General features: G+C 34.3%; 1 protein-coding gene across 1 annotated transcript in view; it reads left to right on the plus strand.

Moving 5' to 3' along the window:
- Positions 1-26,874, plus strand: part of LOC107616907 (cysteine-rich repeat secretory protein 11-like) — a 48,270-nt gene that overhangs the window by 7,117 nt on the left and 14,279 nt on the right. The window contains exon 2 of the mRNA XM_016318788.2: positions 14,157-14,510. Coding sequence (XP_016174274.1) covers positions 14,157-14,510 — 354 coding nt within the window. The remainder of the gene's footprint in view (positions 1-14,156; positions 14,511-26,874) is intronic.

Here is a 26,874-nt window from a genome sequence, read left to right on the forward strand (position 1 = left end):
ATATGTTGATTCTTGAACACAGCTACTTTATGAGTCTTGGCCGTGGCCCTAAGCACTTTGTTTTCCAGTATTACCACCGGATACATAAATGCCACAGACACATAACTGGGTGGACCTTTTCAGATTGTGACTTAGCTTTGCTAAAGTCCCCAATTAGAGGTGTCCAGGGTTCTTAAGCACACTCTTCTTTTGCTTTGGACCTTGACCTTAACCGCTCAGTCTCAAGTTTTCACTTGACACCTTCACGCCACAAGCACATGGTTAGGGACAGCTTAGTTTAGCCGCTTAGGCCAGGATTTTATTCCTTTAGGCCCTCCTATCCACTGATGCTCAAAGTCTTGGATCCTTTTTATTACCCTTGCCTTTTGGTTTTAAGGGCTATTGGCTTTTTGCTCTTGCCTTTTGGTTTAAAGAGCTTTTGGCTTTTTCTGCTTGCTTTTTCTTTTTCTATTTTTTTTCGCCATTTTTTTCTGCAAGCTTTCGTATTTACTGCTTTTTCTTGCTTAAAGTATCATTTTTATGATTTTTCAGATTATCAAATAACATTTCTCCTGTTCATCATTCTTTCAAGAGCCAACATATTTAACATTATTAAACAACAACTTCAAAAGACATATGTACTGTTCAAGCATTCATTCAGAAAACAAAAAGTATTGTCACCACATCAAAATAATTAAACTAGTTTCAAGGATGAATTTGAAACCATGTACTTCTTGTTCTTTTGTAATTAAAACATTTTTCATTCAAGAGAGGTGATGGATTCATAGGACATTCATAACTTTAAGGCATAGACACTTAAATACTAGTGATCATGAAGACAAAAACATAAACAAACATAAAGCATAAAAATCGAAAAACAGGAAAATAAATAAACAAGGAGATTAAGGAATGAGTCCACCTTAGTGAGGGTGGCGTCTTCCTCTTCTTGAAGAACCAATGGTGCTTTTGAGCTCCTCTATGTCTCTTCCTTGTCTTTCTTGCTCCTCCCTCATAGCTCTTTGATCTTCTCTAATTTCATGGAGGATGATAGAGTGATCTTGATTTTCCACCCTTAATTGTCCCATGTTGGAACTTAATTCACCTAGGGAAGTGTTGATTTGTTCCCAATAGTTTTGTGGAGGAAAGTGCATCCCTTGAGGCATCTCGGGGATTTCATGGTGAGGAATTTTCTCATGCTCATGTTGAGGTCCATGCTCTCTTGTTTGCTCCATTTTTTTCTTAGTGATGGGCTTATCCTCTTCAATGAGGATGTCTCCCTCTATGTTTCCCAGCCGAATTGCAGAGGTGGCAAATGAGGTGAGGAAAGGCTAACCTTGCCAAGTTGGAGGACTTGTCAGCCACCTTGTAGAGTTCTTGAGGTATAATCTCATGAACTTCCACTTCCTCCCCAATCATGATACTATGGATCATGATGGCCCAGTCTATAGTAACTTCAGACCGGTTGCTAGTAGAAATGATTGAGCGTTGAATGAACTCCAACCATCCTCTAGCTACTGTTTTGAGGTCAAGCCTTCTTAGTTGAACCGGCTTGCCTTTTGAGTCAATTTTCCATTGAGCTCCTTCCACACATATGTCCATGAGGACTTGGTCCAGCCTTTGATCAAAGTTGACTCTTCTAGTGTAGGGGCGTGTGTTCTCTTCCATCATTGGCAAGTTGAACGCCAGCCTCACATTCTCCGGACTGAAATCTAAGTATTTCCCCTAAACCATGGTAAGCCAATTCTTTGGGTTCGGGTTCACACTTTGATCATGGTTCCTAGTAACCCATGTGTTTGCATAGAACTCTTGAACCATTAAGATCCCGACTTGTTGAATGGGGTTGGTTAGAACTTCCCAACCTCTTCTTTGGATTTCAAGTCGGATATCCGGATACTCATTCTTTTTTAGTTTGAAAGAAACCTCAGGGATCACTTTCTTCTCGGCCACAACTTCATAGAAGTGGTCTTGATGAACCTTAGAGATGAATCTCTCCATCTCCCATGACTCAGAGGTGGAAGCAATTGCCTTCCCTTTCCTCTTTCTAGAGGTTTCTCTGGCCTTAGGTGCCATCAATGGTTATGGAAAAACAAAAAAGCAATGCTTTTTCCACACCAAACTTAAAATGTTTGCTCGTCCTCGAGCAAAAGAAGAAAGAAAGGATGAGAAGAAGGAGAGATGGAGGTGTGTTGATGGTTTGAATTTGAGTGGGTGGGTGTAGGTGGGTTGTATGATGGTTTTAGGGGAGTAATGGATGTGAGTGGTGAAGAGTTCTTGGGAAAGGGTGATATAGGATTATGAGGAGGGAAGGTGAGTGGAGGTAGGTGGGGATCCTGTGGGGTCTACAGATCCTGAGGAGATCCTGTGGGGCCAAGGACTTTAATCATCCCTGCTCCAATTAGGCGTGTAAACGCCCTCTGTAGGCAATCCTGGCGTTTAACGCCAGATTGCAGCATGTTTCTGGCGTTAAACGCCACTTCTATGCTTGTTTTGGGCGTTCAACGCCAGTCTGCAGCATGTTTCTGGCGTTGAACGCCAGTTTTTCTCTGGGGTGCAATCCTGGCGTTTAAACGCCAGACTGCTGCTTGTTTCTGGCGTTTAACGCCAGTTTCATGCTCTGTTCTGGCGTTAAACGCCAGCCAGATGCTCCTTACTGGCGTTTAAACGCCAGTAAGCCCTTCCTCCAGGGTGTTCTGTTTTCAATGTTGTTTTCGATTTTTTAGTAGTTTTTGTGACTCTACATGATCATCAACCTAATAAAACATGTAATAACAAAGAGAAAATAAAATAAAAATGATTAAATAACATTGGGTTGTCTCCCAACAAGCGCTTCTTTAATGTCAATATCTTGACAGTGGGCTCTCATGGAGCGACACAGGTGATCAGGTCAATTTTGTAGACTCCCAACACCAAACTTAGAGTTTGGATGTGGGGGTTCAACACCAAACTTAGAGTTTGGCTGAGGCCTCCCAACACCAAACTTAGAGTTTGATTGTGGGGGCTTTGGTTGACTCTGCACTGAGAGAAGCTTTTCATGCTTCCTCTCCATGGTTACAGAAGGAGATCCTTGAGTTTGAAACACAAGGTTATCCTTATTCAGTTGAAGGATCAACTCTCCTCTGTCCACATCAATCATAGCTCTTGCTGTGGCCAGGAAAGGTCTTCCAAGGATGATGGATTCATCCTCATCCTTCCCAGTGTCTAGGATTATGAAATCAACAGGGATGTAAAGGCCTTCACCCTTTACTAACACGTCCTCTACTTGTCCATAAGCCTATTTTCTTGAGTTGTCTGCCATCTCTAATGAGATTCTGGCAGCTTGCACCTCAAAGATTCCCAGTTTCTCCATTACAGAGAGTGGCATGAGGTTTATCCCTGACCCAAGGTCACATAGAGCCTTTTCAAAGGTCATGGTGCCTATGGTACAAGGTATTAAGAACTTTCCAGGATCCTGTTTCTTCTGAGGCAATTTCAGTTGATCCAGATCACTTAGTTCATTGATGAGCAAGGGAGGTTCATCTTTCCAAGTCTCATTACCAAATAATTTGGCATTCAGCTTTATGATTGCACCAAGGTACTTGGCAACTTGCTCTTCAGTAACATCTTCATTCTCTTCAGAAGAAGAATACTCATCAGAGCTCATGAATGGCATAAGGAGGTTCAATGGAATCTCTATGGTCTCCAGATGAGTCTCAGATTCCTTTGGTTCCTCAGAGGGAAACTCCTTATTGATCTCTGGACGTCCCAGGAGATCTTCCTCACTGGGATTCACGTCCTCTCCCTCCCTTGCAGGTTTGGCCATGATGATCAATTCAATGGCCTTGCACTCTCCTTTTGGGTTTTCTTCTGTATTGCTTAGGAGAGTACTAGGAGGGGTTTCAATGATCCTTTTACTCAGTTGGCCCACTTGTGCTTCCAGATTTCTAATGGAGGACCTTGTTTCATTCATGAAATTTAAAGTGACCTTAGATAGATCAGAGACTATGTTTGCTAAGCTAGATGGGATCTACTCAGAACTCTCTGTCTTTTACTGAGTGGATGATGAAAAAGGCTTGCTATTGCTAAACCTGTTTCTTCCACCATTATTAAAGCCTTGTTGAGGCTTTTGTTGATCCTTCCATGAGAGATTTGGGGTGATTTCTCCATGAGGGATTATAGGTGTTTCCATAAGGTTCACCCATGTAATTCACCTCTGCTATTGCAGGGTTCTCAGGATCATAAGCTTCTTCCTCAGAAGATGCCTCTTAAGTACTATTGGATGCAGCTTGCATTCCATTCAGACTCTGAGAAATCATATTGACTTGCTGAGTCAATATTTTATTCTGAGCCAATATGGCATTCAGAGTATCAATTTCAAGAACTCCCTTCCTCATAGGCGTCCCATTATTCACAGGATTCCTTTCAGAAGTGTACATGAATTGGTTATTTGCAACCATGTCAATGAGTTCTTGAGCTTCTGTAGGCATTTTCTTTAGGTGAATGGATCCACCTGCAGAATGGTTCAGTGACATCTTTGATAGCTCAGACAGACCATCATAGAATATATCCAGGATGGTCCATTCTGAAAGCATGTCAGAAGGATACCTTTTGGTCAGTTCCTTGTATCTCTCCCAAGCTTCATAGAGGAATTCACCTTCCTTCTGTCTGAAGGTTTGAACATCCACTCTAAGCTTACTAAGCTTTTGAGGAGGAAAGAACTTGGCTAAGAAAGCCGTAACCAGCTTATCCCAAGAGTTCAGGCTATCTTTGGGTTGAGAGTCCAACCACACTCTAGCTCTGTCTCTTACAACAAACGGGAAAAGCATAAGCCTGTAGACCTCGGGATCAACCCCATTGGTCTTAACAGTATCACAGATCTGCAAGAATTCAGTTAAGAACTGAAAAGGATCTTCAGATGGAAGTCCATGAAACTTGCAGTTCTGCTGCATCAGAGAAACTAATTGAGGTTTCAGCTCAAAATTATTTGCTCCAATGGCAGGAATGGAGATGCTTCTTCCATGTAAATTGGAATTAGGTGCAGTAAAGTCACAAAGCATCCTCCTTGCATTATTATTATTTTCGGCTGCCATCTCCTTTTCCTTTTCAAAAATTTCTGTAAGGTTGTCTCTGGATTGCTGTATTTTAGCTTCTCTTAGTTTTCTTTTCAGAGTCCTTTCAGGTTCAGGATCTGCTTCAACAAGAATATTCTTGTCCTTGCTCCTGCTCATATGAAAAAGAAGGGAATAGAAAAGAAGATGAATCCTCTATGTCACAGTAAAGAGGTTCCTTGTTGTTAGTAGAAGAAGAAAGGGAATAAGGGTGAAGAAGAATGGATAATCCAAACACAAGAGTGAGGATAGGAGCAGTAATTTGAGATGAGGAGATGTGTTAGTGAATGAATAAATAAATAAATAGAATAAGATGAGAGAGGAAGAAATTTCAAAAATTAAAATAAAATTAAAATTAAAAATTAAATTTAAAAAAATTTGAAAATTGAAATTGAAATTAAATTAAAAATTAAAATTTAAAACAATTAGTTAATTAAAAAGAATTTTTGAAAAAGAGGGAGGTATTTTCGAAAATTAGAGAGGTAGAAAGTTAGTTGGGCAGTTTTGAAAAAGATAAGAATCAAACAAAAAGTTAAGTGGTTAAGAGATTTTGAAAATCAAATTTTGGAAAGATAAGATTGAAATTTGAAAAAGATGTGATTGAAACAAAAAGATAAGATTGATTGAAAAAAATTTGAAAGTCAAATTTTGAAAAGATAGGAAGTTAGAAAAGAAGTTAGAAAACATTTTAAATTTGATTTCGAAAAAGATATGATTGAAAATTATTTTGAAAAAGGGTTGAAAAAGAAATTTAAAAAGATTTGATTTTGAAAATTAAAGTTGATTACTTGACTAACAAGAAACAAAAAGATTTGATTTTTAAAATTAAAGTTGATTACTTGACTAACAAGAAACAAAAAGATATGATTTTAAAATTTTAAAGATTAATCTTTTCTTAAAAGGCAAGTAACAACTTGAAATTTTTCAACAATCATATTAAATGTTAGTATTAATTTCGAAAATCATGGAATAAAGATAAGAAAAAGATTTTTGAAAATTATTTTTTAAAAAATTTCGAAATTATTAAGAAAAATTTGAAAAAGATTTGATTTTTTTGAAAAAGTTTTGAAAAAGATAGGATTTTTAAATTGAAAATTTGATTTGACTCATAAGATTTGATTTTGAAAATTAAAGTTGATTACTTGACTAACAAGAAACAAAAAGATTTGATTTTAAAAATTTAAAGATTAATCTTTTCTTAAAAGGCAAGTAACAACTTGAAATTTTTCAACAATCATATTAAATGTTAGTATTAATTTCGAAAATCATGGAATAAAGATAAGAAAAAGATTTTTGAAAATCAATTTTTAAAAAATTTCGAAATTATTAAGGAAAATTTGAAAAAGATTTGATTTTTTTGAAAAAGTTTTGAAAAAGATAGGATTTTTAAATTGAAAATTAGATTTGACTCATAAAATTTGAAAAAGTCAATCCAAATTTTCGAAATTTTAAGAGAGAAAAAGGGAAATATATTTTTTTGATTTTTGAATTTTTAATGAAGAAAAAGAAAAACATGAAAAAGACTCATAACATAAAAATTATGAATCAAAACACACAATGCATGCAAGAACACTATGAATGTCAAGATGAACACCAAGAACACTTTGAAGATCAAGATGAACATCAAGACTTATTTTTGAAAATTTTTAAGAAAAGAAAAAACATGCAAGACACCAAACTTAGAAATTTTCAATAATTAGACACTAACAAATTAAAAATGCATATGAAAAACAAGAAAAGACACAAAACAAGAAAATATGAAGATCAAACAAGAAGACTGGCCAAGAACAACTTGAAGATCATGAAGAACATATGATGAATTTTCGAAAATTCTTGAGAAAAAAGAAACACATGCAAGACACCAAACTTAAAAATTGACTCTAGACTCAAACAAGAAACATCAAAAATATTTTTGGTTTTATAATTTTGTAAAATTTTTTGTATTATTTTTTTTTCGAAAATTAATTGGGAAAAACGAAAAAGAAGAATTTTTTTTTGAGAATTAAGAAATAAAAACAAAAAGGTTAAAATTAAAATAAAGTTACCTAATCTGAGCAACAAGATGAACCGTCAGTTGTCCAAACTCGAACAATCCCCAGCAACGGCGCCAAAAACTTGGTGTGCAAAATTGTGATCATTCCATTCCTTGGTAACGGCGCTAAAAACTCAATACGCACGTTCATGATCTTATATTTGTTTCACAACTTCGTACAACTAACCAGCAAGTGCACTGGGTCGTCCAAGTAATAAACCTTACGTGAGTAAGGGTCGATCCCACAGAGATTGTCGGCTTGAAGCAAGCTATGGTGACCTTGTAAATCTCAGTCAGGAGGATTAAATTGTATTAAGAAATTATAGTGGATGAAAATAAATAAAATATAAAATAGGATAATGGTACTTATGTAATTCATTGGTGAGAATTTCAGATAAGCGTATAGAGATGCTTTCGTTCCTCTGATCTCTGCTTTTCTGCTGTCTTCATCCAATCAATCCTACTCCTTTCCATGGCAAGCTGTATGTTGGGCATCACCGTTGTCAATGGCTACTTCCCGTCCTCTCAGTGAAAATGGTCCAAGATGCTCTGTCACGGCACGGCTATTCATCTGTCGGTTCTCGATCATACGGGAATAGGATCCATTGATCCTTTTGCGTCTGTCACTACGCCCAACACTCGCGAGTTTTAAGCTCGTCACAGCCATCCCTTCCCAGATCCTACTCGGAATACCACAGACAAGGTTTAGACTTTCCGGATCTCAGGAATGGCCATCCATGGGTTCTAACTTATACCACGAAGACACTAATAACTCGGACTCGGTCCCCTGTATTAGATATCCAAGAGATATCCATTCAATCTAAGGTAGAACGGAAGTGGTTGTCAGGCACGCGTTCATAAGTTGCGAATGATGATGACTGTCACGATCATCACATCCATCATATTGAAGTACGAATGAATATCTTAGAAGCGGAATAAGTTGAATTGAATAAAAAAACAATAGTACTTTGCATTAATCTTTGAGGAACAGCAGAGCTCCACACCTTAATCTATGGTGTGTAGAAACTCTACCGTTGAAAAATACATAAGTGAAAGATTCAGGCATGGCCGAGAGGCCAGCCCCCAAAACATGATCAAAGGATCAAAAGATAATCCAAAGATGTAAATACAATAGTAAAAAGTCCTATTTATATTAAACTAGTTACTAGGGTTTACAGAAATAAGTAAATGATGCAGAAATCCACTTCTGGGGCTCACTTGGTGTGTGCTTGGGCTGAGCTTGAAGTTTACACGTGGAGAGGTCATTCTTGGAGTTGAACGCCAGTTTGTAACGTGTTTCTGGCGTTGAACTCCACTTTGCAACCTGTTTCTGGCGTTTGACTCCAGAATGCAGCATGGAACTGGCGTTGAACGCCAATTTATGTCATCTAAACTCGGGCAAAGAATAGACTATTATATATTGCTGGAAAGCCCTGGATGTCTACTTTCCAACGCAATTGAAAGCGCGCCATTTGGAGTTCTGTAGATCCAGAAAATCTACTTTGAGTAAAGGGAGGTCAGAATCCAACAGCATCTGCAGTCCTTCTTCAACCTCTGAATCTGATTTTTGCTCAGGTCCCTCAATTTCAGCCAGAAAATACCTGAAATCACAAAAAAACACACAAACTCATAGTAAAGTCCAGAAATGTTATTTTTAATTAAAAACTAATAAAAATATACTAAAAACTAACTAAATCATACTGAAAACTATGTAAAAACAATGCCAAAAAGCGTATAAATTATCCGCTCATCATTGCTTAATCTTGAGGCTTTCTACCAAGCTTCTAAAGGTTGAGTTGGTGAACTAAGTTCCAATATCCGTGGTGATAGAGTGTGGAACTCCAAACTGGGTGACAATGTTCTTGTAGGCGAACCTCTAACTTCTTTGAGTTGTGATGGTTGCTAAAGGTTCCGTCTCGATCCATTTAGTGAAATAATCAGTACCCACTATGAGGTACTTTACTTGTCCGGGGCCTGTGAAAATGGCCTGAGGAGGTCTAAGCCCCATTTTGCAAATGGCCAAGGTGAAGTGATGGTGATGAACTCCTCTGGGAGTGTCACGTGGAAGTTATCATGCTTTTGGCAGGGCCGAGCATCTGTCACTTCTGTTGAACAGGTCATGAGCCCAGGTAGACAGCAAGACACATAAGGTCAAGGTTCCCCGGCATATCGGAGGCTTTGCGTGCGAAGAGGTCGGAGTTTTGTTGTAAGAGTTTAATGAGATCCACTTTTAATTCTTCCCTGATGTAGGCTCCTATACTTGTTATTTTCTCTGCCGGGTCTCCCATTTGTAACTCTTCAATTTTTTCACCAGGGTATGGTCGTAGCTCTTCTCGTGTTCGGAACCGCCGAGCTCAATAATGTTGACTTCTTTACCCTTTATGCTTTCCCGTAAATTCAAGCTCTCATTATAGTATTTTCATGCCAACTTCTGATCTCCTCTTATGGTGACAATTCTCTCTGAAGTCAAAAATTTCATGCAGAGATGAGGGGTGAAAACAACCACAGCTAGTCAGTTCAACATTGTTCAACCTATCAATGCATTATAGGCTAATGCTACGTCGACCAAAATGTATTCTATGCTCAAAGTTCTGGACTTCAACCCTTTACCGAAAGTGGTATGTAAGGAGATGAAGCCAAGGGTTGAATAGATTGTCGGGATAGGCTCTTAGTTCTTTCTCTTCTAACCGTAGCTTGTCAAAAGCAGGCTTGAATAAGATGTCGGCCGAGCTCCCTTGATCTACTAGAGTTCTGTAGAGATTTGCATTGGCAAGTATTATTGTAATTACAACATGATCGTCTTGCCCTAGGGTCATTCCTTGAGCATCTTCTTTCGTGAAAGAGATTATGGGTAAGTCAGAAACTTCACATTCTTCATCGATTTGGTAGACTTCTTTTAGATGTCTTTTGTGAAAAGACTTGGTTACCCCTCCTCCTGTAAATTCTCCAACTATCATCACTACAAGAAAATGAAACATTTGTAACAAAAACTTTGTAACAAATTTAAAATTGTTACAAAAAATTATTTTTTGTAACAAAAATTAGTAATTGTTACATAATAATAATGTTTTGTAACAACAATACAATTTGTTACAAAACGTTTTGATATTTTGTAACGACTTGATTTTTTGTTACAAATTATATTGACTTTTGTAACGAACCAGTATTTTATTGCAAAATTTAAAATATTTTGTAACGAAAGATGAAGTTATTGCAAAAGTTTAAAATATTTTGTAACAAAATATCCATTTGTTTCAAAAACTCCAATTATTTTGTAACAAAAAATTAATTTGTCACAAAATTCAATATTGTTTGTAACAAGTTATTTGTTTGTCACAAAATACAAGATTCTTAAGTAATTTTATTATAATTGAAATATTTTGTATAATTTTAGTAATTGAAAAATAAAAAAGTATTGTACAATCTCGTCGACCCCTATCTTCGTCACCCCTCTTCCTTTTTCCCGGATCGTCTGACCTTTCAGCGAGGTACCTCTCTAACCGACCTTCTCTGGCTAGTTTCTCTATCACATTTTTCAGATCACAACCATAATTGGTAGAATGCCCATATAGTTTATGTTACTCATAATATTTTATCCAACTTCCAACTTTCTTGTGCTTAATAGGACGAGGGGTTGGAAGTTTTTCAGCGTGGCAGATTTTTCTATAGATGTCAACAAGAGAAACATGGAGTGGGGTGTAGTTGTGATATCTTTGAAGCTTTTCTAAGTTGTATTCCTTTTTTTTTCTTCGCTTTTGTATCTTCGTCCTGAGCTTGGTAGGGAGGGTTTTCCTTGGAACTGGCTCTCTAAGTCGGGACTTCTCCTCTATGTTAATGTACTTCTCAACTAATTCTTGTAGTTCATACAAAGAGGTCGGATGTCGCTTGAATATAGATTGAGAAAATGGCCCTTCTCTATGGCTGTTAAACAACCCCATTATCACTGCTTCTATGGGTTAATTTTGGATCTCCAAACAGACTTTGTTGAATCACTCTGTGTAAACTCGAAGAGTTTCTTCAACTTCTTGTTTGATCCCTAGTAGGCTAGGATCATGTTTAATTTTATCTTTTTGGATCGAAAAACGGGTGAAAAACTTTCTTGCTAGGTCGTCAAAAACGAGTTACCAACATATGTGGTAGACTATCAAACCACTTCATCGCAACGAGTTGCATTGGACGCGTCAGCCAAGTCATCCGACTTTTAAAATTACTGAGGTGGTGTCTCGGGTTGGTCGTTCCATCGTAGATGTCCATGTAGGGGCTTTTGAAGTTCATAGGAACCGTAGCCCGCATGATCTCTTCAATGAATGGATCTTCTCCTCCAAGAGGTTTTCCTCTCGATCTGCCTGATTACTCAAACTTCGAAGATCGACTTTTAGTTTTTAGGATTTTTCTTCCAACTTTCTTTGTCGTCATACCTCTTTTGCAAATCTCTTTCCGCTTCTCTGTATCGCTTAATCTCCTACTCAAGTTGCTCTAATCAGCCATGGTGCCCGTGTACGAATCCCATGATCTCGGTTAGATGCGGGATCTTTTCATTTTCTGGTGGATATACCTCTAAATGGATTCGCCGAGGTTGTAGATTTCTTGACGTACCTTCTCCATGGGAACCACTCTTTAGGTCAGAGTATAAACAATATATAAATGAATTATTTTTATTAATAAACAAATCATTAAAATATTTCTATTTTATATTTTGAATTGTATGATAATTAAGTAGGTCTTTATGAAAGAAAAGTATCAAACAAGTCTTTAAAAAATTTCCGCCACGAAAGTATACGTTTAGGGTTGAGAAAAGAAGTGGAAAATAAGTAAAAAATTTGAATACTACACTTATATAGGTTAGAAGTGTTAAAATTAAAGGATTTTCAGTTTAACCAGATTGATCTGAAATTGAATCAAATCATTTTATATAAAACAATTTTTTTTTAAATTAAAAATTAAACTGAAGTTATAGTATTTTTTCAATTTATTAAAAATTAGTTTTTGTGATTTTGTTTGGTTAAAAACCAAATAAAACTTGTTTTCATCAAGCAGTGTTTTCTTTTCTCCAAACCGGTCCGAGAACCATGTCGGCCGATCCAGCTTCAGGGACCCTGCCTGCCCAGGCAAACTACCGGGTTAAAATCTTTATATATATATACGGTTTCTATGTTAAAAATTGTTTTTTTTTTTCAAACTAGTTTAAACTAATTTTATTTTTTGTGAACTGGTGTAAACTGGTATATCATATTATAAAATAGTTTAAAGCCAACTTACTATTTAAAAAAGTGGTTTGATGCAATTTTAATTTTAGTTTATGAAAAAACTTAATCATGACCATCCCTAATTAAGTGTCAAGAAAAAGAACTGACTAATATTAGTTTAAATATAAGACAAAAACAAAATATTAATCACCTAAAATTTCTCTTAAATAAAATGTGTTTAGTATCGTAATTTGTTAAAAGATATTTAAACTTACATTCTTAGTTGAAGTAGGCCAAAGGAGGAAAATAACAACGTTATGTTATTATCAATTGGCAGTACGGAGTACCGATTCCGAGCCTTAGGACGGAGAGAGGGGAGGACCAAACCGACCAAGAATTGGTAGTACGTGTGTGATAAATAGGTTGTAGCACAATTGTTAAGTTTAATATTATAATATTAAAATATTTGTAAGTCTAATGTTTAATATTTTTATTTAATTTTTAACAGTCACTTTCATTTTTAAATTTACTACAACAACTATCATAATTATTATAATTACAATTTTTGCCACTACATAAAAGAAAATTATAATTTAGGAGATGATACTTAAAAAAAATTAAGACGGTCAAAATAAATTAAATTCATTAGGTCAATCCGTTTACTCGTTTAAACGGACAAGCTTTTGTCTCTAAATCAAACCCGTTTAAATTTTAGGTTAAACAGGCTGAACTAGATTAACTCGAAAAAATTACAAAATAAACGGGTTAGCCTGTGAGTTAAACAGACGATTTGTTTTACTCATCCGCTTAAATAAGTATTGAGAGTTCGAATCTCGCCTTATGCATGCAACAACTCATTGACCAATGACAGACTCTTAAATGATAAAACTCAGATTCACGACAGATTAGTACTTAGTCTGTTAGGATAAAAGATACCGTAACTAAAAAAAATACTTTGTTTAAGATTTTTTTGCGACAAATAACTTTTTTGTTAAAAAAAAGTTAGTCTAAATAATTCGATATTTTATCTAATTTTTTTAAAAAATAAAGAAATAAATGGCCGTTTGACCTGTTGGTCTATACTCTAGTGATGAATTGTGCATGCTTGAAAATAAAAACGTGTGAACAAAAAAAATAAACGAATTAGTCTATTTCATGTTGGACTGGTCATGAATGATTCGTGCTTAAAAATAAAAATATATAAAAAAGAAAACGGGTCATCATGTATAACTCGTAGGTTTAGGCGGGTCAGACCTAAACTCAGATTGTCCCTTTAATAGTTTTAAAAAGAAATTTATTTTGACCAAAAAATTAAAATAAAACAAAATAAGACTTTTAAAATAAAAATAAGATATTTTAAAGGATAAAATTAAGATTTAGCCTAAAATATTAAGAATTAAATATTTCTTTATTTTTTTAAAAGTAAAGTACTATTTTTTATTTTAAAGATTCGGTCAAATCTTAATTTAATCCCTATAATTTTAATTTTATTTCAACCTCAAAAAATTTTAAATTGATTTAATATTATCTCACGATTAAATTTGACACTAATAGTTAATTGAATGAGTGACGTAAATATTAACAACATTATTAATTATTTTTTTGGTAACTAACAACATTATTAATTAAGCCATATCTTTTTATTTTTGCATTAGAAAAATATAATCAAAATCTTCTTAAAAGATTTTGCTTTTCTGTTCTTCTCGTAAAAAATTCCAAGCCAATAAAATATTAAAAATATTAAAAATTAAATTAAAATTTAGTCCATACTCTAAGAATTAAAACAGTTATTAATTTTTTTCTTTTTTAATTATCATATTTGTGTATGGGATCTATGTATTCAGTACTTATTATACGTATAACTGTATAAGATAGGTAACAGTATTATCGTTCATAAGGAGTGTGGAGAACCAATCAGTGATAACGAGGCGTATTTCAAGTTCAGAGAGTTGTTGGAGAATGCATTCGCGGCACTTGAAAATGAGATTGCGAAGAGTGAGGATAGATTCTACAGAAACAATTACGAATGGGTGGAGTTGATGGCGCAGTGTGAGAGTGACTCGGACACTTGCGAGTGCAACGAGTGTATCAGTGATGCGGTACGTTTTGCCAAGGAAGAGTGCTCTGCCTCCATTTCTGCTCGGATATATCTTGATAAGTGTTTTCTAAGCTATTTATACCACTCGGGATCATATGAAAATCCTGGAATTCCTGCCAACTCCCTCCCAGGTAATATATAATATTATAATTAGTAAGAAGGAATTTATTCTTATTAAAATAAAATTTAAAATTTTTCATTTCAACAAAGATTAGTAACTCTATCTATATATCTGTAACATCTTTACTATTATAATATCACGTTTTCGACTACGCCACTCTGATAGTAAGGATATTACGACGAATTTTATATACTTAATAATAAAATATGAGTTTTTAACTCGAAACGGTATTGCTGTTTTCTTTAAAAATACTGAAAATACTTTTTTTCAAAATGTACATACATACAAACAGCACTTATATATATATATTCTTATACAAGTAACTACAAATATTAAATTTGTATATATTATTACAATATGACTCATATCCCTCTTACAAAAAATATAACAATAAAGGCGAGAAATCTGTAAGGGGTGAAAACTTAATCACACGATTTTACCAGAAGAGTTTTAGAATTGTCATACGAAGATATATAAAATAAAGTCGTTTTCAACCGCAGTGACCATTTTCGAAAATCAACAATTAGTTGTCAAAAAACGAAATTCATATTTTAAATTTATAAAAGCCAATCAAACACAATATCCAAAAGATTTTACTACATACCAAAGAACCATTCTCATCAAAGTTACAAAGACATATAGCTTACCCATTTACGGCCTCCGGCCCAAACATAATCAAATCACAGCCTCCGACCCAACATATAATCAAATCACGGCCTCCGACCCAACATACACCGCAACACATTCACCATAATTTGAATCAACCAGTCACAATCACAAGTAATGAAGTTCAAATACAATTACAGCGAATATAGCAATTAGCAGTTAAACAGAAATATTCACATAGACAAATCAAAGACAATTAAGCACACCCAAATAATGACAAATAAATGAAGTGTCAGTTAAATTGGCAAAATTCGACACATTCGATAGCTAATACAGACATGGTCTCTCTGTTGTCCATCTCCAGAAGGAAAAATATTATGGTCTCAGAGGGAGAGTGTCTTGTCACTTTCTCACTGGAGGTATCATTCTGTCTCAAAAGGAAAGTGCCATGTCACCTATCTCAGAGAGAGAGTGCCCTGTCACCTTACAATCAAAGAGAACATGGGCGGAACAGCCCACCACATCCCTAAGAGGAACATTTCAAGCTTGTCACAAGCTGATCTTAGAGAGAGTGTGCCTTGTCACCTTCCCTTGGGATGTCAATCACGCAAGTGGGACAAGACCACCGTCCTTGTCGATCAACAGTCATTTTAATCTCAAACACCATCCTTGCCAATCAATAATTATTTTCAATCTCAAACATGCAAGTGGGATAAGACCTTCGTCCTAGTCAATTAATAATCATTTTTAATCTTATTACTTTAAATTCATTAAAATTCTTAAATCATAACTCTTTAATTAGAATCAATCAAATAAACTCACTTTTAATTTTACTAAGTTCCCCAAAACAATTTCTAGCTTCACTTTTAAATTTAAGACATTCTCAAAAGGTTTCAAAACCCATTTCATTTTCACCAAATCAAGTTTAAATACTTTAACTCCTCTAAAACTTTTCAGAACAAAAAGCTTCAATCAAATTAACCAACTTCAATTCCTTTTTCAAGCTCAAAACATAATCCTTTTTCATAATTAATTAAACTCAAATAATATCACATAGATGCACATTTAAAATAGACCTTTTTTCAATTTCATTCTTTTGAAACAAGTTAAATCTTCATTTCATCCTTTTCTCAAGTATTTTTTCTTTAAAACTAATGCCACTTTTGTAACATTTTCAGAAATTCTAAAACAACTTCACTTAAGGCCATTTCTCTTTTGTAAAAATTCATTTTCACTTAACGAAAACCCTAAACAATACTTAAAAACCGTTTCGTGTTTAAACCTCTTTCATAAGAGTCAAAAATAATTTATTCTCAAATCAATCACTTAATTACTTTAAATCAGGATTTATCAATTAAAGTTTGCCATGAGTTGAATCTTGCATAATTAAGGTAGTCGGTAAGAATGGTTAATTCGAAAAAATAAATAACTCTGAAACCATAACTATTTTCTCACATACTTTTCACAACCCTTTTACCGTTTGCTTTCTAAATTCCTAAATTACTATTTAATGCATTGAAATCCAGAACATTCCTTTATGCTTGTCTGACTAAGCAAATCACTCAACTATTATTGCTTGGTCCATCAATTCTCGTGGGATCAACCCTCACTCACTTGAGGTATTACTTGGTACGATCTGGTGCACTTGCTGGTTCAGTTGTGGTTTTCTAAACCAGTACTGGAAGCCTAAGAACTTTCCAGCCTCCACTACGAAGGTGCATTTGAAGGGTTCAATCTCATCCCATGCTTCCTTATTATGGAGAATACCTTAGAAAGGTCAGAAAAAAGAGTAAGGTCATCCTTGGTCTTGACGAGCATGTCGTCCATATATACTTCCATGAGTTTTTCTAGGTGAGAAGAAAATACCTTATTCATTAGTTGTTGGTATGTAGCTCCAGCATTCTTTAATCCGAAAGGCATTACTAGGTAACAATAGTTATCCGTGGGACTGATGAAAAAAAAGTCTTTTCCTGTTCTGGTTTATACATCAGAATTTGATTATATCCCGAGTATGTGTCCATAAAGGACAAATACCTGTACCCTGAAGCCGAGTCAACCAGAGAATCAATGCTAGGGAGAGGGTATATATCCTCAGGGTAAGCTTTGTTCAGGTCGGTGTAATCAACACACATCCTTTATTTCCCGTTCTGCTTTTTACCAAAATCACGTTAACCAGCCACAAAGGATACTTTACCTCTCTTATGAATCCGATTTCTAATAAAGCTTGCACATGTTTTTCCATGACCTGTGTCCTTTCAGGTCCGAGCTTTCACCGCTTTTGCTGAACAGGTCGAGAATCTGGATAAACGGCGAGCTTGTGAGACATGAGGTTGGGGTCTATCGAAGGCTTTCCAAGCAAAGAGGTCGGAGCTCCTTTGCAAGAGATCAACAAGCTATGCCTTTAGACCTTCCTCTATGTTGGCCCCTATACTCGTTGTCCTTTTGGCATGATCCATGATTTGTACCTTTTCTATCTTTCCTTCAAGTTAGGGATGTAGTTCTTCCCAAATTCGGACACCGCTGAGCTCAATAGTGTTGACTTCTTTGCCATCTGTACTGCCTCTTAAACTAAGGCTTTTATTGTATCACTTTTTTGCCAATTTTTTATCTCCCTTTATGGTAGTAATTCCTTTTGCAGTTAGAAATTTTATACATAGGTGGGGTGTAGAGACAACTGCCGCTAGTCGGTTTCAAGTAGACCGTCCTATTAGGGCATTATAAGCGGACATGACGTCGACAACAATGTAGTCGATGCTTAACGTTCTTGACCTCGTGCCTTTACTAAAGAGGGTGTATAACGAGATAAATCTAAGAGGTCAGATCAGCATGTCTCCCAACCCAAAATGGTTGTGTGGATACGCCTTCAAATTCTTTTCTTCTAGCCTGAGCTTGTCGAAAGCAGGCTTAAACAGTATGTCCGCCGAACTCCCTTGGTCCACCAAAACTCTATGGAGATTTTCATTAGCAAGGATCATTGTTATTACTACTAGGTCGTCGTGTCCAGGTGTCACCCCTTGTGCATCCTTTTTGGTGAACGAGATTGTGGGTAAATAAAAAATTCTGTTGTCCTCCCTAACTTGGTATACTTCTTTAAGATGCCTTTTACGTGACAATTTAGAGATTTCTCCTCCTGAAAACCCTCCATTTATCATGTGTAAGTGCCTCTCAATAGTTTACAGGGGTAAGTCTCACCGTCCTCCATCATTATCATCTCTTTTCCTATTTCTTTTTCTCATGGCCATGTACCTTTCTAGCCGACCTGCCCTAGCCAACATTTCTATGACATTCTTTAAGTCATAACAATCATTTGTAGAATGCTTGTATAGCTTGTGGTACTCGCAATATTCTGTCCAACTTCTGACCTTTTGTGTTTGATGGGCCAAGGAGGTTAAAAATTTTTGTATGACATATCTCCCTGTAAACATCTCCAAGAGAAACTCAAAGTGAGGTGCAGTTGTGATATCTTCGAGACTTTTTCAAGTTGTACTTCTCATTTTTCTTAGCTTCCTTTTCCTTGTCCCGAGTTTGGTAGGACAATTTTGGCCTCGAGGGAGGCTCTCTAGTTGGGAATTCTCCTCCATGTTGATGTGCTTTTTTGCCCGCTCTTGTACTCTCCTCCATGTCGATGTGCTTTTCTTCGTGTTCTTGTACTTCATACAAGGAAGTCAGGTGTCGTTTGGATATGGATTGGGAGAATGACCCTTCTTTAAAGCCATTAACCAAACTCATTATTACCACCTTAGGGGGTAAATTTTGTATTTTCAAGCAGACTTTGTTGAATCTCTCCATATAATCTCGAAGTGTCTCTCCAAGTTCTTGTTTGACCTCGAGCAGGTTTGGAGCGTGCTTGACTTTATCATTCTGAATTGACAATTGGGTAAGGAACTTCCTTGCCAGGTCATTAAAGCAGGTTACTGACTTAGATGAAAAGTTGTCAAATCATTTCATTACTTCTTTAATCAATGTTGTTGGGAAGACCTTGCAACAAGTTGCATTGGAAGCATTAGCTAGGTACATCAGACTTTTGAAGTTACTGAGGTAATGCCTTAGGCCAGACATTCTGTCATAGAGATCTATGTCAGAAGTCTTGAAATTTCTGAGAACCTTGCTCGCATAATCTCCTCAACAAATGGATCTTCCCCTCTAAGAGGACTTTACTCCCAATCTGCTCGATTGTTCCATCTTCGAAGGTAAGCTTCCAACTTCGAAAGTTTCTCCTCCAATTCTTTCGTTATCTTACTTCTTTTCGTAGTTCTCTCTCTACTTCTCGTTGTCGTTCAGCCTCCTGCTTAAGTTTGTTCCAATCGGCCGCGATGTCCATGAGCCAACCCTAATATCTCCATTGGATGGGGAGGTTCTTCGTCTTTAGGTGGGTGGACTTCTGAGTGAATCCATTGTGGATGATGGTTTCCTGGCATTCCCTCCCCGTGGGGCGCATTTGTTCTCTCCCGTGGTCGAGGTAATGCAAGCGCCAGGTCATTGTTGTGGGGCTCTGGGTCCTGACTCAGATGCCGTATGACCGTCTTCATACTTGTTGTCCGTCATACATAGGTGTAGTAGACTTCTTGGTCCCTATCAACGATGCCAATGTTCTGAGGGTTACCTGAAATTAGGTTGCTTTTGGGTCTAGGTGTGTGGTCCAGACTCCTTTTGAGGCATCGTCTGACTTGTATTGGTGTCGAGGTGTCGCCGTCGTCCGAGTTTCTTGTGGGGAGGTGGGGGTGATACCTGCAAGAGACTCCGATGCTTAAGTTAGTAAGAATTTTAAGCAGGTTTTTAGCAGGTTGGGTCTGAATATACCTGAGATTTTGTCAATATATTTATAGTAGAAAGATAACCACCTTTTTAAAATAGTTCCACCTTTGATGGTGGATGACTGTTTCCTTATTCTTGGAAATTTATTGAGATCTCCCTTCTAGATAAAGTGGAGAAATAGTAGGAGATATTTCAGGAGTCGGTTGCTTATTCAGATAAATAGGATAGAACCACCTTTGTCATGTCTGACTTCTGTGACGTTGGGTAAGTAAGGAGGCCACCTTTTTACGTGGACTTTTAGTTTTTTTGGATCTACCTTAATATTTTTGGATCAGGATATGAACATTACTATAAAAATCAATTTTTTATAGTAGAATAATTAAATATTAAGTATGCCACGGCATAATAATAATCAATTTTTTTTATAAATACTAAATATGTATTCCTATAAAGAAAATGAAAACTTGTAATGATTTGTTTACTTCTGTTTGCAAAATAAAAAAAAGTAGAAGTCCGAAAATATATAATAAATTGAAACAAAAGTTGAAACAAAAAGCAATACACATACCTTAAATTCCCAAAGCATACACATACGTATAAATTCACGAAACATATATAAATTGAAACATAAGCAAGGGGAGGAATACACTTACGTTAAATTCACAAAACATATACATACCTTATGCTTTAGTCGGTGAAACAGTAAAGAGAAGGAGGATGGAGGTGCCGAGGAAGACGTGTATGTTAAAATGTAGGAAACTTTGAAAGTGAATGTGTAAAAAGAAAAGAATTAGGTTATATGAATATTTTGGACATTTTATATTTTATATGAAATTCTAATAAAATAAAATTTTAAATCACATTCAATTGGTAGAAAAAAACAGTAGCACTACAAGAAAAAAGGCCTATGGCCACGCTTTTTTCTTGTCACGCTTTAAAAGCGTGGCCAAAAGTGGTCAATGGCCACGCTTTTATGAGGGTGGCGATAGATAAGAGATTTGGCCATTTTTTTTGCCACGTTTCAAAAGCGTGGCGAAAAGGATCAACGGCCACGCTTTTGTAAGAGTGGCAATTGATTAGAGAAAAGGCCACGTTTTTTTCTGCCACGCTTCAAAAGCGTGGCCATAGAGAGAAACAAGGACGTTTTAAAAGCGTGGCGACAGGGTTTCATTATGGCCACGCTTAAAAAGCGTGGCTATATGCTGGTACACCATTGCCACGCTTTAAAAGCGTGGCCAAAGGTTTCTTTTCTGCCACGCTTCAAAAGCGTGGCCGTAGAGAGCAACAGTGACGTTTAGAGTAATTATACAAATCAATTTTTAAAATTTTTAAAATTGAACGTTTTAATCCCTCATATTTTAAAATTCAAAAAATAGTCTGTAACATTTACTTCCATTAGATAATACAATTCTTATCTGTTAATCACCAACGACGACTGTTGAGTAGAATATTGACTCGCACACACGTGATCATTAAATGATCATACGTGCGATCTGGATAAATCTGTCTATAGGATGAAGTATAAAATAGCTTCCAAAAAATTTAAGAAATATCAAAATAGTTCCAAAAAAATTTTAAAATTTTTTAAAAGGTTTAATTATTCTATTGGTTTTTATAATTTCGGGAAATTTTTAATTAGGTCTTTATACTTTTTTCCTTCTAATTGAGTTCTTGCATTAAATTTTTTTTAATTGGGTCCCTATACTTTTTTTTCTTTTTATTTGTGTCCTTGCACCAATTTTTTATAATTAGATCCCTATTCAATTAAACTAATTACTATGAAAAAGAACCTAATTGAAAAAAAAATTTGGTGCAGGGACCAAATTAAAAGGAAAAAAGTTATAAGGACCTAGTTGAAAATTTTACAAAACTATAGGGACCAATAATAGAGTAATTAAACCTTTTTAAAATGGTGCCTTTTATTTATCTATTATCTATTATATTCTATTATATCTATTATCTATTATATATCTCTAATTTTACAACCAAAATGTACCACATGTTACTTTCTCATTGCAATTGAAATCAAATATTTCCTTCCAAAATTGAGGATACTCCTCTCCTCCTTACTAATTTTACAATCAAAATGTGCCACATGTCACTTTCTCAGTGTAATTGAAATTAAATCTTTTCCTCCAAAATTAAATAATTCTTTCCTCCTCCTTACTAATTTTACAACCAAAATGTGCCACATGTCACTCCCTTATTGTAATTGAAATCAAATCTTTCCCTCCAAAATTAAAGAGTTCTCCCCTCCTCCCTCTCTCTTTCTCTATTTCTCTCATTTTTTCAACCACTCTATCTATTTTATATATTATTATCAATATCAATGACTAATTACTAATTAGACAATCAAAATGTACAACATGACATTCTTTAATTGCATTAAAATTAAAATTAAAATATTAAAATTGAAATTAAAATATACCTATATTATGTATCATATATTATTATCTAATTAAATAATCAAATATGTCACATGACACTCTTTTATTAAAATTGAGAGAATTTCTTTTCTTTCAAATATTTATTACATATCATTTGGAGAGAATACTAATGTTATACTTAAAAGTTAGAATCAAGATTCAATTGTTTTAAAAAAATTAATTTCGAGTTAATTTTATAACTATCAGTATAATTTTTTTATACTAATATCTAATTATATTTTTATATACATAGATAGAAAAAAATAATATTTTAAATAGCAAGTATAAAAATTAATTATTTCTATTTGTGCAACAGACTTAATAGTTAACACCTAATTAAATGTAAAAGTATACACGTTAAATTGTTTCAAATTTCAGATAACGAATGTTAAGATTAATTATTAATAAAAAATTAAATTTTTTTATATAAAAATAATAACTAAAAATCTTATTATTTAATTTTTTATTTACAGATACATTGGTCTTCTTAGTTAGAGACTTTTATCAATTTATGAAATTTTTTATAAAAGTAGTTTGATTTTATAAAATCTTTTGTGTCATGGATAATCTATACTGTTAGAACAAAGTGAACCGTAATTTTAAAAAATTTATATTCCCATAATATTATTACGAGTAAAAATATTAGTATATACTAATTTTTTTATGTATTTTAAAATCCTAAATTATAAATTAATTTTGAAAAGACGCTATTTTAAAAAAAATAATTTAAAATAAATATACCTACGTCTATTTTTAATTATACAAGATATTAATTTAATTTGAGGATACTATATTTTACGGTCATTCTTTAATGATAAAGAAGAAAATGTGCTATTATTGTTTGAACAAATATAAAAACTCTCATTTAATATAAAAATTTTTACATAAACAATTAAAAATATAAAATATTTGTGCAAATACATATAAAAGTAACACTTTGAATATAAACTTACCTGCAATACAAACCAAGTTACTTATAAAGTTAAATTTGTGAATGTTTGTCAATATGTTAAGTGTTTAGGTATATAAATAATAACATTCATAATACAATGACCTCTTAAATTCATTTATTATTATTATAGTTTCTATATCACATCAATATAGGTATCATAGGTTAATAATTTAATAATATTATTTTTATGATATTTTATTTTAGAGTTAATAAATAAAATTATCTTTTAGTATATATTTTGTTATTTTTTATATTATTTATTTATTATATATTTTTTAGTTCTTATTTATGCCCCACCTGTCATAAAAAGTAACTCCACATCAGCTTTTGCGTCATAAACAATAAATAAGAACTCAAAGCATCTCTCTCTTCTCCATTAGAAGAAACTAACTTTAGTCCCTGTTGTGATCCACTTAATTAATTAATTAAAATACTTGAAATTAATGTAATTAATTTTTTCAATAATGTAATTTAAATTTATAAATTTAAAAATAATTCACTATTAAAAGATATTAATATTAAATAGAGTAAAGTATTGTTTTTGTCCCCAACGTTTAGGGTAAATTCTATTTGTGTCCCTAACGTTTAAATCGTCCTATTTGTATCCTAACGTTTGTAAAAGTGATTCAATATTATCCTGGCGTCAATTACACATCATGAACGCGTTAGTTTGAGTTTTAAAAATTTCTTCTTGAAGTTAGAATACAAATGTCTGAGATAGAATCGATGATTCACTCCAAAAAATAGCTCATCAAAAGTTGAAACTAATTCCTACAACATTTACATAATTCACTTTTCTAGGGACATAATTGAATCTAAATACAAATAGTGGGTATAATATTAAAATCGAACACATTCAAGTGAGACCTAATTGAGAATGAATACATCCAAGTGAGAATAATTGAAAAATATAATCTGATTTGTTAGTATAATTGATAGTAGGATAACATTGAATCATTTTTATAAACGTTAGGATACAAATAGAACGATTTAAATGTTAGGGACACAAATAGGAGTTACCCAAACGTTGGGGACAAAAAGGATACTTTACTCAAAATAACTTCATATATAACAATAATACGCAATATATAATTCGAAATTACACTAATTTGTAAAATTACTTAATACAAAGAAAAACATAATTAAACTCTATAATTGACGACAAGCATTTTGAAATTGCCATATGTATTCAATCAAGTCCTCTTTCAATTGTCTATGCTGCTGCCTATTTCGAAGTTGGGCATTTCTTTAGAGAAATTGATGGTATGGTGCAAAAGCTTCTTCTCCCAGCTGAGGTTGTGATAAGCCATTTTCGATATCATCGTACTTTAAGCCTTCAGCAAAATTTTCTGCATAAGTGTCTCTTTCATCCTCAACAATCATATTATGCAATATAATACAAGCTCTCATTATGTTGGCAAGCTTTTTCTTTTTCCAAAAACGAGCTGGACCACATATAATTGCAAAGCGTGCTTGCAACATTCCGAATGCTCGCTCCACATTTTTTCTTTGCCCTTCTTGGTATTGTGCAACTAACTTGCGTTTCTCCCCTTGTGGTGATTATTTTCTCACATGCAATCTCATGAAGAGCTCGTCGTTTTTCACTCATTGTAGACGTGTCAGCATTAAGTATTTGCATATCCATTTCCCTTTCTCTTTCCTTGGCCATCCTTTCCATTTCCCTTTCTTTTGCATTTATCTCCATTTCTTTAATATACCTCTGAATTTGTAGTTCTTGCTCTTTTATTGCCGCTTGAGTTTGTAATTCTTGTTCTTTCATTGCCGCTTAAATTTGTAACTCCTTCTCTTTGACTGCTATAATCTTTGCTCTATATTCCCTCTCCTCTTCTCTTTCTTTTTCCGTATCTATTAGTTCCTTTTCTCTAACATTCTTAATATCTTCCATGAGAGATAATTTTTTAACAACCGATGATTTCTTTTCGCTAAAATCTTCAGATATTTGTGCTTTTTTCTTACCTTTTTGCTTGCTCTTCTTTGATCCTTGTGGGCGAACGGGAGAGTCCACACCGGGTTCGTCAGCCAATGGTGTTTCTGGGTTTGATGAGCATGAGTATGCTCTAGTTGCACTAACCTTGGTTCTTTTTGAGCCGTCACTTTGTGTAGGTAGTTGGCTTCTCCATTTTTGCTCCAACCTAAGCATGTTCCAATGCCTCTCAAAAGTAAATTTTTTACCATAATTTGTGGAATAAAGTTTATAGGCCAACTCCTTTATATCATCAGCGTTTGAACCACTCCTTATGTTTCAACTAGCTTGATCGTAGTAACCAGCAAATTGTGCAACAGCCTTGTTGATCTTATACCATCGTTTCTTACATGCAACTACCCCCTTGTCATGTCGGAGCAAAATTCTCCATAGTAGCTATGAATTCGACTCCAAAATGTTTCTCCCTTTTGATCGGTACCAACTATAGGGTCAGTTGAAACATTTAACCATGCACTGATCAACATCTCATCCTCTTCCCAATGCCAGTGTTGAATACTATCGTGCCTCCGATCTTCAATATCATCATCATTGAGGTCGATAGCATCTAATCCACGAGGGTTGGCAAAATCTGAATATTGCGAATTTGGACTAGATTGTATAGGAGTATGAGAGGATGGGTTAGAAGAGCCACCAACACCAAATGAGTTATGTCTTGATGCACTGAATTGAGTTGGAAACGGCAAAGAAGTTGGAGTAACATTTTCGATAGATGGGTTAAATATGGATGAAAATAAAAAATGTGGTGTTTGTGAATTTTGATTTTGCAGTTGGAATATAGGAAATTGATTATTATAAGGAGCTTAAAAATTGAAATTAGAAAGATTTTGTGGATTTGGATTTTGAAATATATTCGATAGTGTGAAGTTTTTGATTTGGGACTTGAGAGTTTGAGGTTTGAGATTATTGGGTATTTGGAATTTGAGAAAAGTTTTGTAAGTAATTGAAGAAAGAGTTGAATTGGTTTGGATCCATTTTTCCGAACAAAAAATAATATTTGCAGAACTTTGATTTCGTAAACTTGGAAGAAGATGAAGAAGAGAAGTAGAAAGTGTGAGAATAGAAGTGTATCTATGTGGTATATATAGAGTAACAAAATATTAATTTATTAATAATAACAGTAACATAGTAACGGCTAGTTTTCAACGGCTAATTTTACAACGGCTAATTTTGCAATGGCTAAATTTTGTGGATTTGGATTTTGAAATATATTCGATAGTGTGAAGTTTTTGATTTGGGACTTGAGAGTTTGAGGTTTGAGATTATTGGGTATTTGGAATTTGAGAAAAGTTTTGTAAGTAATTGAAGAAAGAGTTGAATTGGTTTGGATCCATTTTTCCGAACAAAAAATAATATTTGCAGAACTTTGATTTCGTAAACTTGGAAGAAGATGAAGAAGAGAAGTAGAAAGTGTGAGAATAGAAGTGTATCTATGTGGTATATATAGAGTAACAAAATATTAATTTATTAATAATAACAGTAACATAGTAACGGCTAGTTTTCAACGGCTAATTTTACAACGGCTAATTTTGCAATGGCTAAATTAATATAATAATATAAATATAAATAATATTTAATATTAATTATGATATAAATAATTAATATAAATTATTAATTAAATAAAAATTTAATA

Source organism: Arachis ipaensis, chromosome B09 (genome assembly GCF_000816755.2).
Source record: "Arachis ipaensis cultivar K30076 chromosome B09, Araip1.1, whole genome shotgun sequence".
In the NCBI taxonomy this organism is placed as follows: domain Eukaryota; kingdom Viridiplantae; phylum Streptophyta; class Magnoliopsida; order Fabales; family Fabaceae; genus Arachis; species Arachis ipaensis.